The sequence below is a fragment of the Myotis davidii genome, unplaced genomic scaffold (assembly GCF_000327345.1).
Source record: "Myotis davidii unplaced genomic scaffold, ASM32734v1 scaffold591, whole genome shotgun sequence".
Lineage (NCBI taxonomy): Eukaryota > Metazoa > Chordata > Mammalia > Chiroptera > Vespertilionidae > Myotis > Myotis davidii.
Genome location: NW_006284340.1, coordinates 1201781 through 1215561, shown reverse-complemented (window position 1 = coordinate 1215561; position 13781 = coordinate 1201781). Strand labels below are relative to the sequence as shown.

General features: G+C 53.4%; 1 protein-coding gene across 2 annotated transcripts in view; it reads left to right on the top strand.

Moving 5' to 3' along the window:
- KIAA1614 (KIAA1614 ortholog) overlaps positions 1-7705 on the top strand; it is a 28073-nt gene extending 20368 nt beyond the window's left edge. Inside the window, exons 8-10 of one of the 2 annotated variants that reach the window (XM_006754488.2) lie at positions 2490-2617; positions 3340-3524; positions 6518-7705. In XM_006754488.2, the coding sequence (XP_006754551.1) occupies positions 2490-2617; positions 3340-3524; positions 6518-6711 (507 nt within the window). In that variant the 3' untranslated portion in view covers positions 6712-7705. Of the gene's footprint in view, positions 1-2489; positions 2618-3339; positions 3525-6517 lie in introns of those variants that run through there. The other variant, XR_001515407.1, reaches the window with a different exon arrangement.
- The last annotated feature ends 6076 nt before the right edge of the window (positions 7706-13781 follow it).

Sequence of the window (13781 nt, the reverse complement as noted above, 5' to 3'; positions counted from 1 at the left end):
CCTGTCTTTCTCCACTGGCTTCCAGAATGGTCCTTCTGCTATGCACATCTGGCTTACCATGCCCTCACTTCATACAGGCCATTGGTCCCGTACCACTCTCAGGATAAAGCTCAGGTCACTTGACAATGCCAGAGGGTTTCTGTGATCTGACTGCTTTCATCTCTCATCACTCTCCTTCTAACACTTATCCCAGTTGTCCTTGACCTTGAAGTTCTGTCATGAAGGCCACACACTGTCTGACTTTCAACCTTCATGTTTCTTTTCTCCCGCCTTCTCTACCTGCTAATGCCTTCTCATCCAAGGACACTTCAGGCATTGCATCTTCCAGGAAGCCACTTCCTACCCTTCCTTGCTCTGTTTTTATTCATTCTGGGCTACCCTCCTTGGTGGAACTTGCACATAGTATTTTAATTGATTTTTGTTTGTCTCCCCTCACTGGAGTGTGACTTCTTTGAGGGAACACCGTTGATCTTTATATTCCCAATATTCAGTACAATGGTGAATATAGTAGACATAATGCACAGTGAGTGAGTGAGTGGATGCAGGGCAGCCTGCTGAATTGTCCCTGAATTGTGCTGGAGGGTAAACCAACAGCAGCTCACTGACTCAGCTATGTTTCTGAAAACCCTGTTCTGTTCCAGGTGTTTCCAGTATTATGTTTGTTCTTCTAGTCTCTGCTCCCCTCCCTGGGCGGAAGGAAGCAGGTAATTGTGGTTTGCCGTACTGGAGTCTTTTATTTTCAGACTGAATTAAATTTCCATTTCAGTCTGGCTCCAGGAACACTACCTGGTACGTGGTTGGCATTCAATAAGTATTTGCTGGATGAATGAATGGAGGGCAAAAACAGAAACAAAACAGCCTTATATAAGCTGGGAAGAGGACCCGAGAGTGACCCCATGCTCCAGGAATTCACTTTCCCCATGAAGTTAGATCTGTCCCCTGTATATCTGAGCCAGGACACCTGGTGTGTTGCACTCAGAGCTCTGGCCTCTGCAAAGCCCTCTAGGGAAGTGACAATGATGTCAGTGTATTAGAGGTGCTGTCAGTAATCTAAGCCGAGTGGGAAGGGAGAGAACAAGCTGGTGAGAAAGGGCGGACTGAGGAGTAGAAAGAAATGTACAAGAACTGGAAAAAGAGGATAAAAGAAGAACCCATCTCTCACCCAGAACTATTCAGGACATAGCTCTGGGCGAGCGACTTCCTGTTAGACTGTTGTGCTGCTGGGTGTGGGGTGAGAGGGCGGTGGGTGCTGCAGCAGCTTGCTTTCTGTTTTGCCCTCCTGAGTGGGCAGCGGCCCATTCTCTCACCCGCCCCCTCCTGATGCTCCCACATCCTCCACTGGCGGTGGCTCCCTTTACACCTGCGTCTGGAAGGCTCTCCTCAAGTCTGCGTTAACATGACTTCTCCCAGGAAGCCTCGTGGAACTCTGATACAAACCAGCTACAACCCACCCCCCCCTTCAATTTCTGGATGATATGCCTTATTTCTCTAGAGCAGGGATTCCAAATGTAATACATGTCTTTAACATTTGTTTTAAAGTCTGCTCCTCCCTACCATTCCTACCCCCCACCTTCCAAATGGGCTTCTCACTGGGTTGATTTCTAGAACACAGGTCAGATTTTGTAACTCTTCAGATGAGCATCACTCAGGGGTTCTCTAGCAGGCCATACGAGGTCCTTCCAGGACTGGCCCCTTGCTCCGGCCCACCTCCCATCGCCTCTGCAGCCTCGCCACCAGACCATGAGTATGACCCAGAGCCGACCATGTTTTCCCTCGCCCCTCCACGTCTTCGTACCTGCTGTTTCTTCTGCCTGGAGGACTCTGCCCCTGTATTCACCTCACGGGTTCCTGCCTCAAGCCTCACTCAGGGATCAGCTCCTCTAAGTGTCCCCAGGCCTCCTAAGCCAAACGAAGTCTCTTTCTGCTTCCCTGCACATCGTCTGCACTTTCAACCAAGCACTTTCTCCTGCATTTCGGGCCTTTAACTTACCTGTGCCCACCCCACACCCACCACTGGGGAAAGTCCTCAAGGGACTTTTGTCTTTGCCATCTTTTTATTCATGATGGTTTAAGGTGCACACTTAGATTAAAAATTTTGAATGTAACTGACCGTAAAAGGGATATACTAAAGAATCACAAAAACACTAACATTTTAACTCTAAAGTTGTGTTTGTTATTCTATAATTAATTTGATTTTACTTTTTTTTCTTAACAAGAAAATTAGATTTTCTTAATAAGTGGTGTGGTAATTAGTGTCTTAGTACTAAATTGTTATTTCAGCCAAGAAAACCCCAAACCTGGAAGCTTCAGATCGTATCACCTGTGTAGACCCATCTACTTGAGTAAATTATGGTGCAGCAGCTTGAAGTAGTGACAAAAACTCCTGTTACTTTGAAAGAGGGCCCTCAGGGTCATGGTTGGGGTCAAGTCTCTGTCATCCCCTTGCCAGGCGGCTTGTCTCACCTGCAATATTGGACCTTCACCTCTAGGCGTCACCCTCTCACCAACATCGGAAAGCTGCCTCCTTTCAGAACCTCTGTTCTCTGCTGAGTGGCAAGGTGGACCGGTCTAGCCTGTACCTGGTAGGGGAGCCAGGGGACCACAGTGAACCTGGCAGGTAAGAGTGGGCAGGTGGGCAAGTGGTCTGGAGGACACACTAAGAATGGACAATGGAACCATAAGCTTAACTTCTTGCCTCAGCAGCACGGTCCTGAGTGGGATCCCATTAAGAGAAAGAGAGGCCAATTCTCTGAGCCTCAGGTGCCACAGGAGTCTTGGAACCCGCACCTCATGTGCAGCTGAGCTTTGAGAAGGTGTGGGGTGTTGAAAGGGGTGGAGTTGGGAGGTTTGATTCCTCCATCTCTCTGCTGTCTGATGACATCTTGAAATCAATGTCCAGAGACCTTCCTTAGCTCAGTTAAAGATCAAATTAAAGATCCAGAGACAGAGACCTCAAAAGAGGCCCTTGACCTCTGACCCTGCCTGGAGAAGGCCCTTGACCTATGACCCTCTAGGTTAGCTGCTCTTACCTAGAGTTCCATGGAGGAACTTCAGGGTGTCCATTAACTCCTGGAAATTTTATATAAAATTACAGCTTTCATCAGGTTCTCAGAGAAGTCTCTGCACCTGAAAAGGTTAAAAACTTTGCTCATGGCTGGGGCTTCTGGTGCAGCAGCAGGCTGGGGCGCTTCAAGACGGGGTGCCAGTCTCGGCCCTAGCAGGCTCTTCATGCTGGAGCCCCAGCCGTCAGTCTCGGAGAGGCAAGTCTTCTTTAAGCCAAGGGGCTGGAGCCCAGTGCCAGCCCTCATTGCCCTCACTCTGTCTCTGGTCTCCATGCAGGTTAGCCAAGGCCCCGCCCCGGCGTGCGCTCAGCGTGGAGGATGTGGGTGCCCCCAGCCTGGCCCGCACAGTGGGCCACGTGGTGGAGGTGTTCCCAGATGGCACCAGCCAGCTGCAGCTGCAACGCTCCCCAGAGGGCACTTTTGGCTTCTGTGTGGCCTCCGGGAATGGGCGCCGGGACTCAGGTACGCTGCCTCCGCTTTCTGGGCCCACAGCCCTGGGGCCTTAGCAAACCACACTGGTGGTCAGAGTTGTTTTCTGGTCTTTGGCTGAGCAGTGGAGCTCTGGGCTCAGAGAACCTCTTATCAAAAGGACTAGAGTTCTCCCCACAGGGGCTCTTTCTGAAGAGTCAAGGTATGGGCTGCTGGGGGCGGGGGGATGTAGCTCTTGGCAGGCCTGACCCCACTGTCCCTCTGCTGTCTGATGACATTCTTAAAATCAGAATCTTGAAGGCCAACTATTCACTGGGGAGCCAGAGGGAGACTGTTTGTGCTTGCCAGTTCTCAGAGGCAGTCCTTTGATGTGGCCGATGTGTTTAAATGGTTCCCTCCTCCAGCTGCTGAGTGTGTCTGGGCACGCGGAATGTGCCTGCCTGTCTGTGCATCAGGCCCCTCCCTCAGAGCTGGCTCCCGAGGGTTAGGTCCTCAGGCATCCTGGCTCCCAGACTCTGGCAGAGTCAGAAGGAGCGTTCGGTGGCGCACAGAGAAAGGTGCCTGGTGCTTTTCTTCCCTTTCCTCCTCAGAAAGAGAATGTATTTGGGGAGCAGAATTCCAGACGGGGACTGGCATCATCTGTCAGTGTGAGATCATACACAACCAAGCATGTACTCGGCCCCCCATACTCCCCAAAAGTCCCTTTAGGCCCCTCTGCAGGCAGTGGGAGCCCCTCCCCCATCACCTGTCATGGAGTTCTGACGGGCGGGGTCTGTAATCACCAAGGGCTCCTCGGGCTCTGCCCTGGCCCACTCTCCCAGGCTTCCTCACCTGGTTGGTGAGAGCTCTTCCCTGTCTTGCCCAGGTGGTGTCCGGCCTCTACTGCTGCAGCTAGCCGGCGGATGTCACAGAGATCCCCATGCGAACAGGGCCTCCTGGCCACACGCCGTCCTCCGCAGCCAAGAGTCCTTTTTCCTGGGCCTCAGCGGCTCCATGGGCTGGGGTTGGTTTGCAATCCTTCCTAAAGAGTCAAGATGCTAGTGCTAACTTGCTGGCTACCACATCCGATTCTATACAAGCATGAGAGAATAGCAGGCTTTGTCTTCTGCTTCTAATGCAACATAAGGAGCATACATCCTTAGCAAAGGCCGTGTACAGCAGCCAATAAATGCCTACAAAGCAGTCTCTCTGTCATATTTTTGTCATGACTTTCAGTTGTAAAACCTACCCCAGAGTCTCCCCAAATGGCTGGCGTGACATCAGTGTCTGGTCTGACTCTGGCTGCATTCTTTTGGGTTTTCTCAACACTCCCCACCTCACATCCTGCTGTATAGCAGCCATTTCTACAGGCCCCACCCCTCCCCATTTTACCTGCCTTTTTCCAACATGCAGACAGGCCAGCAAGCAGTTCAAACACCCAGATGGCAGAGGTAGAAGACAGGGTCTGTGAGAGAGAAGCCTGTGCAATCAAGATGACAGATGTACCTTGCTGGGGGGAGACAGCCTCTCAGGAAAGGCTAGGGGTGACTGAGAAGCACCGAAAGGGGCTCCCCACCTCAGCCCAGGGACAGGGAACTTGACAAAAAATCGGTTTTGCTAAACCCAGAGCTACAAATCCTCAGGTGCCTCAGGGGAGAGTTCAATGTACGTTCAAACCCAAATTCCACAGGGTGGGCTCTGGAAAGCTTGACTGTTGGGGCCAGAGTTGGGCCGCATGGATCAGAGAGATGAGTTCCCACTGGTCTGAGATGTGTTAAATGGCTTTAGGTCAGAGACTGAGAAACAGGGCAAGTTGCCCTTTCATGTCCCTTCTAAGGAAGCTGGTTCCAGGAAGAGGAGGTGGGGAGTGATGCACAGGCAGCTGTTCAGTGTGGAGGGAGCCAGCTGAGCCTGGGCTGGCAGCAGGGAGGGCACTGAGGCCTCACAAAGTCCCCCCCAACACCCCCCTCCCCCCAATGAATTCTGCCGGTGTCAATCATCCCCTGCGGCCCCCCAGTGACCTGGGCTGGTGCTCTCAGACACCTGTGTTCACCAGATTTCCCTGGAAGAGCCTGCTCCTCCTCTAACCTCTTAGGTGGAAGCAGCTGAAGGGGTTTGAAAGGTTTTCAGCAGAAGTTTTGGTGAGAGGGGAACCCTCTCCTGTGTGGCCAGGAGAGGCGAGTGTTACCCGGCCTATCCAGCCCTGAGGCCCCACAGAGCCTGTCCCACCAACTTGGGTTCTCTGAGTCAGACCCAGGGGAGGAGTGGGTTCTCCCAGGGCTCTCGATGTACTTTGGAGACCTCGGAATGGTCACACTGGCCAGGCAGGGCCTCTCGGAGGCAGTGGGGGAGGTGAGGAGGGGTGAAGAAGGGAAAAGGGAGCCACCATGTCTTTAAATATGGGGGTAGGATTTTTATGTTTCTGGGCCTTTGTCCAGAGGCCTCCGAGTTCCAAGTGAGGACCATACCCGAGGAAGACTGGGGCCAGGGCTAGCCCTAGACAATACCAGGAAGCAAGCCAGGCTTGGACTGGACCTCAGCTACTTCAGCGATGCCTTCCCCCCACTCTGGCAACTTGAGGGCAGCAATGGAGTTTGTTTGTGAGTGCCATTTAGCACTGTGCCAGACACGTCGTAGGTCATTTTCCTAATTTTTAAACATTATTTTCCTATTCTACAATCAAAGCTCATCTCAGAAAAAGCTAAGATTAGCTCATTCACACTGGGGTATATGTGAACCATTATAGCAATATATGTGAACCGGCAGAAATATATGTGAAGCATTATTTGCACTAGGGCATTTTAAAAGAGGAGATGGAGAAATGAAGTTATACTATATCTATATAAGAAGTAGTTGTGATTTTGAGTGGGAATAATGAGGGTGTGTGTGTGTATGTGTGTGTGTGTGCATGTGCGCGAGCAGAAGTGCCCTGTATGAGCACCTGCCCCTGCCCCTCTCCCCCCCAAAAAACAGCACCCACCTGGTCAGCATGCCAGAGATGCATGTCTTTCATTTCACTTGTTAAGTTCTCCTGTTTTCCTTTGCAGGCTTCTACGTGCAGGAGATGGCTGATGCAAGTACGGCCAAGCTGTACTCGGGGCTGTTGGGGGTGGGGGATGAGATCCTAGAGGTGAACGGGGCCAAGGTTGCAGGGCTAGGACTGGCTCACCTTGAGGAGCTCCTGACCCATGCGGAGAGCTTGTCACTCCGTGTGCTGAGGCAGAGGCCCATCCCACGGTGACTCAGAGGTGCTCTGGGCCTCAATGTCACTCCCCCAGAAGCCATGAAGCGCCCTGGGGGAGGGGTGACTGGGAATGCGCTGCACAAAGCTACTTGGGAGAGGGAAGGAGCCTATTTGGATATTTTGCTTAAGGATGTAATTTGTGCAAAGCAAGGAGAAGAAAATACGGGTGCCCGGGCCTGGGGTGGTGTCAACAGCTTCCTGCACCTTTGTTGGCAGGGGGAGGAAAGAGATTCATTGAATCACTCAGCTGGTCCCCGAGCATCGCCTCAGCTTCAGGTCCCATCCCACTCCTTGTCAAGGGCTCCTGCAGCTTCCAGCACTCCCGAACCAAAGACAGTGCTGGGCCATATCGGCCTGGAGCCTGCCTCTTCCCATCTCATTTCTCCCAGCTCCCATTCCACACCTTTGCTCTTTTTCCAGGAACGGGAAAAGTGTCCCCGAGTAACAGCCTTGTAGCCATTGACCCCATACTCCAAATCAAAAATTGGAACCTGTGGTCTGGTGTGAAAACATCTAGGAAATGTGATCTGGTAGCCAGAATATTATGAATTTTTTGTAATATATAAGATTGGGGGGGGGTGGCGGGAAACTGAGACCAATTTCAGGGAGGTGCAGCTGTGGCCAGTGAGACTGGCCAGATCAGCCCCGTCCCCACGTATGTTCCTCTGCCTCTGCCTCTGCCTCTGCCTCTGCCAGAGCGAGGCTGGAGCTACCGGAGCCGCCTGGCCAGGAAGGCCCCTGTCTTCCTTCTGTTGAGCTTGGACACTGGGCCGCAGCTAGGGCCACGCAATCCTCAGCCACAAGCTCTCTGTCCAGACTCCCTGACAGCAGCTCTGGATACGCCAACCCACAGGGAGAAGGCCGGGCACAGGCCCGGAGGATGAGCTGTCCCACCTGGTCACTCCCCTCCTCTAGGACTGAACACTGCCCAAAGGGTTAGTGGGTGGCCATGTGTCCGTTTTAATTTATTAAAAGCCAAAGCTGAAACTTCTATCCTGAGTTGCTATCTTTTCGGCTGCACACTCACTCGCTCGCTTGACCTTTAATAGCCGTCAGCAGAGGTTTGGGTGGGGGAGGAGAAGGGAGGACAAGGGCACCACGGTGGCCTGTGTTGGGCATGCCAGAGGGGCAGGCACCTGGGGTTGGGGTGACAGTGTAGATGCAGAAACCTCCAGGGTCAGTCCTAGGGCTGGGAGAGGAGCCCTGGCAAAGTACGTTTATGAGCAGGAGATGGAATGAAGCTAAGGGGCCTTGAATAAGTGCAACTGGCTGTTTTAGAACTTGGCCGGGTGCAGACTGTGGTTAAAAACAAACACAGTTAAAATGAGTGTTAAGCAGCTTTCAGGGAGAAAAGTCACTGAAGGAGGCATGGGGCCTAAGAGGAAGGTGATGAGGAGAGGAGGCAGCAATCCTGTGGAGTGTGAGTACTCTCCCATTCTAGGGGATTATGCATAGGAGCCAGTTAAAACCCCTCCTTACGCCCCTGGAGGTTAGGGGGTGAGGGGAGCTCCCAGAGCCTCACAGCAGGGCAGGATGGGGAGGCTGAGCTGACCTGCAGTGGGAGATGAAGGAAGAATGGGAAGGCTCTAGCAGGTGAGCAGAGGGGCCAAAGGAACAAGTACTTGGGTCTTTAGGGTGTGAAGAGGGACTGGGACACCTCACAGATCAACCTGGGGCCCCCAAAGTATAGAAATGGCCCCACATAACAGGAAACCACAGGCATAGGGAAACCCTGGTGGCTCCTATATGCCAATTCCTGGCCTTTACATGTTGACCCAAGAAGTATACCTTCCAAAAAGGACTCCATGGTTAGCAGGGCCCAAATTCATAATCGAGCCTAGCAGCCATTGTTTACCGAGGCCTGCCTTGCACACTGCATGTCAGAGAAAAGCCACAGACCGAGGTGCCAAGCTTCCTGCATTGTGGTCTTGCAGTCTGAGCCAAATCTGGAATCCTATTTCAACCAATGGACTGAGACTTGCCCTGTCCAATCAGAACTGCACAGTTGTAGCCTCATTTGTATATTTGTTGACCAATCAGAGTAGCTCTATAATAACCAATCAGAACACACAATTCTGACCAATCAGGACAGTGCTATTTGGACCAATCAGGCTGTGCAAACTTGGATTCCTCATTTGCATAGAAATGAGGGGAAGGGGGAAGAAGAGGAGGAAGAAGGGGAGAGGCACTTTGGACTGTGTGAAGTCGCCATGCCTTGCTCTAACTCCAAGAAGGTAAAGTGTGCCAGGGCCATGTCTTGTCTAGGTGGGAGGGGACCGTGGCTCCTCCAGGTGTCCTTCTGACCTTTCCCATCTCTGCTGCCTAGGGTCCGGCCTGGTATCGCCCACAGGACCACCAGAACCCTCACTTAGAACTAGGAGCTGGGCCATGTGCCAGGCAGGAGCCCAGGTTGATGAGAAAGACGGGCTCTACCTCAAGCTGCCAGAATCTAGGAAAGACGCTCAACCCTTACCACAAGGCCATGTGTGTGCAGCAAGGGAAGCTGGCACCTGGGGACGTGGGGTAAGGAGCCTGGGAGGGGTCAGGGATCACCTGGGGAGGGAGGCCTATGAGGAGGTGCGCCACACAAGGTTCTGTAAAATGAGTGGGAACTAGCAAGAAGGGGAAGGGAAAGGACAGTGTGGCACCGAAAATGAATGACGTGCACAGGTGTGGCTGTTTCCTGTGCCTCACCTATTCCCCACCCCCACCACAAGGCAGTTCGTGGTACTCTGTGTGTCCAGACCTCGATTCACACCAGGCACCGAAAGTGGCACCAACTTTGGCCTCATACAAGTCAGTATCCTTAGAGCAAGTTCAGACGCCACTAGCAAGAAGCCTGGCGGTCCTGAGCAGCCTGCGCCCCCACTGACGCCTGTTTTAACTTGTTTTCAGGTCATCTTCCCTAGGCAGGTAGGTGCCCTGGGAGGTGGGGACCAAGGTCTGTCGCGGGCCAGTGACTGCAACGTCCTGCACCCACCTGCCCTCACTCCAGTCGCCCGCACCCTCCACAAGAGGCTACTCCCATGTGGGTGCCCCTGCAAAGTCAGGACAGCGGCCGCCGTGGTCCTGCGGGTCCAGGCTCTGTGCCATCCCAGCCACTCGGCCACCTGGGAGGTATGGGCCTCACTGGCCCTGCAACCCTGGTCCTGGCGCCCTGCCACCCCCCGCTGCTGCCTCCAGTCTCCGCCAGGGCAGAGATGGGCCCCAGGGGGAACACAGACAGAGCCCGAAGTCCAGTGCACCCTATCCTCTACATGCAAGACACTTTGCTGGGAGGAAGGCTCCCTGATTTTGCCCTTGAGGATCTCACGAGGAGGGAGGGCCAGAGTCTGGGAATTTCACAGTGACCGAGTCCCACTAAAAGCTGGTGGCGATGTGGGGTGCAGGGTGGGGACCTGGTGCGGGCGGCGTCCCGAGGTCTCACGCAGGAGGGAGGAACTGCAGGTGCGGCTGGAACTTGGGGAATCAAGGTTAACCTGAGAATTCAGGCTGTGCAGTCACTGCGCTGTGCCCACCGCAAATATTTCAGTGCTCTGCTGCGGACATTAGGAACACAGTGCTGAAACCTTAGGGCAGTTTTGCGAGGAGGGACCCCTTATCTCCGAGTTACAAACTAGGAGCTGGAAACTCAGAGGTTAAATTAGCAAATAATTAGCAGAGGCAGGACTTGAACCCGGCCCTCTAACTCCCAGCCTGTGTCCATCCGCCCTCCCGGAATTCTCCTCACGGGGAGCCCCCCCAGGATCCTCCTGGGCCCAACAGGCTGCGGGGAGAGCAGCGGCCACGACCGGCTCCCATGGCCCCGGCCTCGCCGCTCTGCCGCCGACTCTGGCCTCCGAGAAGGTCGGTGTAGGGGCTTGGCTTCGGTTTTCCTGCAGGGAAATGGGGTTGGCGTCCCCACCTGTCCGCCGCTGGGGGAAGGAAGGACGGACAGTTCACTTGGGAGGCACAAAAGCTGTCTTGTGGGTGGACACCAGCATTTTAGAAAAAAGTGCTTCCCACAGGCGAGAGTAGGTTTTGTCTGGGAAGCGGTTCTTCCAGGTGTGTGCCCTGGGTGGTGATTTAGGGTTGTGACTGGCCCTGCTCTGGAGGTGGGTGTGGGATGGCGTCCAGGCAGTCTGGTCCCTCCATCTGGCCCTGTGCTTCCTGCGGGTGTGCGCTGCCTGCTGGTGGCTACCAAAGCCTTCGGGGCCGGGTGCTGGTCCGAGGGTGCCTGGCCCCTGGGAAGGAGGCATCCTTGATGCTACATCCCTGCGGCCCAGAGGAGGCCCCTATCCTAGGGCTGGAGTGCAATGACTGGACTTCCTGGTTCTCCAAACTGGCCTCGGGGCAGCGGGATCCCTGATTCCCATGTGAGTATTTATTTATTGGCAGGAGTTTGGGTTATTGGTTCCCCGATCCAGGCATGCGCCAGCTCCACATATTCTTTCACCCACCCATTGCTTCGCTTATCTGTCTTTGCTGGAACGCCCTTCCCCTTGTCCACCCATGGACTCCCTGGCAGCCTTCAAAGGTGCTGCCCTGAGAAGCGTTCCCTGACACTGGGGTGGTGGCCTTGGCCCCTCCTCCGAGCTCCCATAGAATCTGGTGCCAAGGCTCTTTGTTGTGGCTCTTTTAACATAGACTTGCTTGTTTACCCTGCCAAACTTACCTGGCAACAACTGGACATCCCTGGTCCACCTGCCCAACCCATTTCCCACCCAAATCCCCAGGCTGGTTCTGGAGCTATTCGCTGGACACCCTCCCCTCCCCCTTCCCATCCTCTCTGAAGTTTCCATCTTTCCCTGTAGAGCCGAGCACCTGCTGAGAAATGGCGGCAGCCTTCCTTGGCCAGAAGCTGTGCCCGGCTCTCTCAGGCTGCAGGTCTGACCCGGTCGGAGTGCTGGGCCCCCAGGGGGGGGCTGCTGGGATTGGCTCTGACATCTGCCTGTGGAGCCGGGCCTTCAGAGCTGCCCTGCCAGGCCTGGAGGGTCTCCTGGGCTCTCCTGTGGATGCCGGGCTGCCTGCCCGGCCTGCCTTTGTCTTGCCCTGCTGCATCTGGGCTTAGGCAGGGGCTCCTCGCAGGGTGGAGCTGCCCTTAGGGGTCTGGCTGGGTGCCGGCCACTGGGGAGAGACCTGCCCTGCCCTTGGGAAGCCCATATCCCCAGGGGGAGTCAGCTACAGCTGTGGAAAGAGACAGACCAGTGTGCCAAGGGCTACAATGGAAGCGCCAGGCAGGAGCCCCACTCCACCTGGTGAGCAGAAACTCTTCCCAGAAAAGCCAGCCCCAGGCTCACCAGCCTCCATCAGCTCTGGTGTTATCTCAGGAACAAGGAATGTTGGCAGGCTCGGGAGCTCACAGCAGCATCCAGATGCCACAACTTTGATTCTCATCCTGGGCTCCTCAGACTGAGTCTCCAATACAATGAGATTGACTCACTCACTTCTTGCACACATTTCCAGTCACATAAAAGCTCCAAAATACAGGGGTGGGCAAAGGTAGGTTTACTGTTGCATTGTAACATTCTTTTTAGTTAATAAAGCTATTATAATACTCATATCCTGCATGTCTTTTTCCATATGAACTGTAAACCTACTTTTGCCTAACCCTGTATTTTATCAAGGCTGACCTGCCTTGACCAGGTTTCTTAAACTCCACTGTGGGCTTAGAGGGTTTGAGATGTGGTCAAATCCATGGCAAGGATGCCATGCTTTATCTTGGGCACGGCTAGGAGTTCAGTGCTTTAATCCACCGCGGACTTGTACCACAGCTCTTTTGCTCTCTCTTCCTCTCCTTAGCCATCCTCCACCATTTCTCTAGTTAGAAAGACAGCTTAGTGAAACATCTGCTTGCCACCACTGAAATGGCGTCTTTTTTCTTTTAAGGGAGGCTATGTAATGGGTTCCAGCTGTAGCACTTACTAGGTGTGTCCTTGGGTAAATTTCTTTTCATTGCTCCATGGCTCTGCCTTCAGGTCTATGGGAGGGGGGAGGTGGAGAATAGGCTGTGAGAATTAAACCCAGTATTTTGCTCCCCAGTGGGTCCTTAATGCTTTGGTCAAAGACCTGCCTGGCACATGAGATCAAATGTTGGCTATAGAAATATTGATATTTTTGTAATGAAATACATTTTAGAAATCTGCCCCTAGAATAGTTGATGACCCTTTCCCAAAGGCCGACCAGTGTTACTGTGAACTTCTGTGAGTGGAGACAGAAAGCATAGAGAGGGTTGGGGAGGAAGGAAAGAAGGAAAGAGGAAACACAGCCGCAGAGGGCGGGTTTGGGAGGACACGCCCAAGTCCTGGGAGGCTTCTAGAGCCCGTTACCCCCACTCTGAGAGGTGCATTGGTGGGGACGTTTCGCTTAGATTCTGCCCGTGTCTGCACCAAACAGGAGCCGCTGCTAAGGTTCTGGGTGTCGGCACCTTGGGGAGGGGGCGGGGGTCCTGTTCCCCGACAACTGACACCCCGGAGATGCCAAGGATGGAGGCGTATCGATTTCACTTGGACAAGCCTCCCTTTCCTGTCTGTGCCATTTTTTTGCCTCAGGTCTTGCCTTTTAACATTTCCAACATTAGTTTTATGTAAGACTGGCCAGTGGGGACCCTTTGAATGACAGCTGCACAGCAGATCCATGAGTAGGTTCACTTCCCTTGTCCACGCCACAGTCCACGTTTCCTCATAGTGGGGGGTGGGGGGTGATCTCTCATTAGGGAATACATACACCATTTCCTTCCTAAATCTCTTCCTCCTCAAATGTGAACCATAACTCTTAGAATCAGCACTCACTTCTTCAGCAAGGCCGGTTAGGGTGTGGACTTGCCTTTCCTCCCCTAAGCCGGCTGTTTCAGTGTGAGGGGAAATCCAGCCAGGACTTGGGAAGCACGGGGGAGCCAATTTTTGTGCCAGGAACAGGGGCATAGTGAGTGGCTCTGCCTCTCACCAGCTGTGTGACCTTGAGAAATTACTTGTGTCTCCGTTTCCTCGCCTTCAGATTTGAGGTAATATTAGATGTGTAAACTTCAGTTTCACGCAGTATTATATGTAACATATAAGTATTATATGTTAGTACGGACAGAGTCCTTG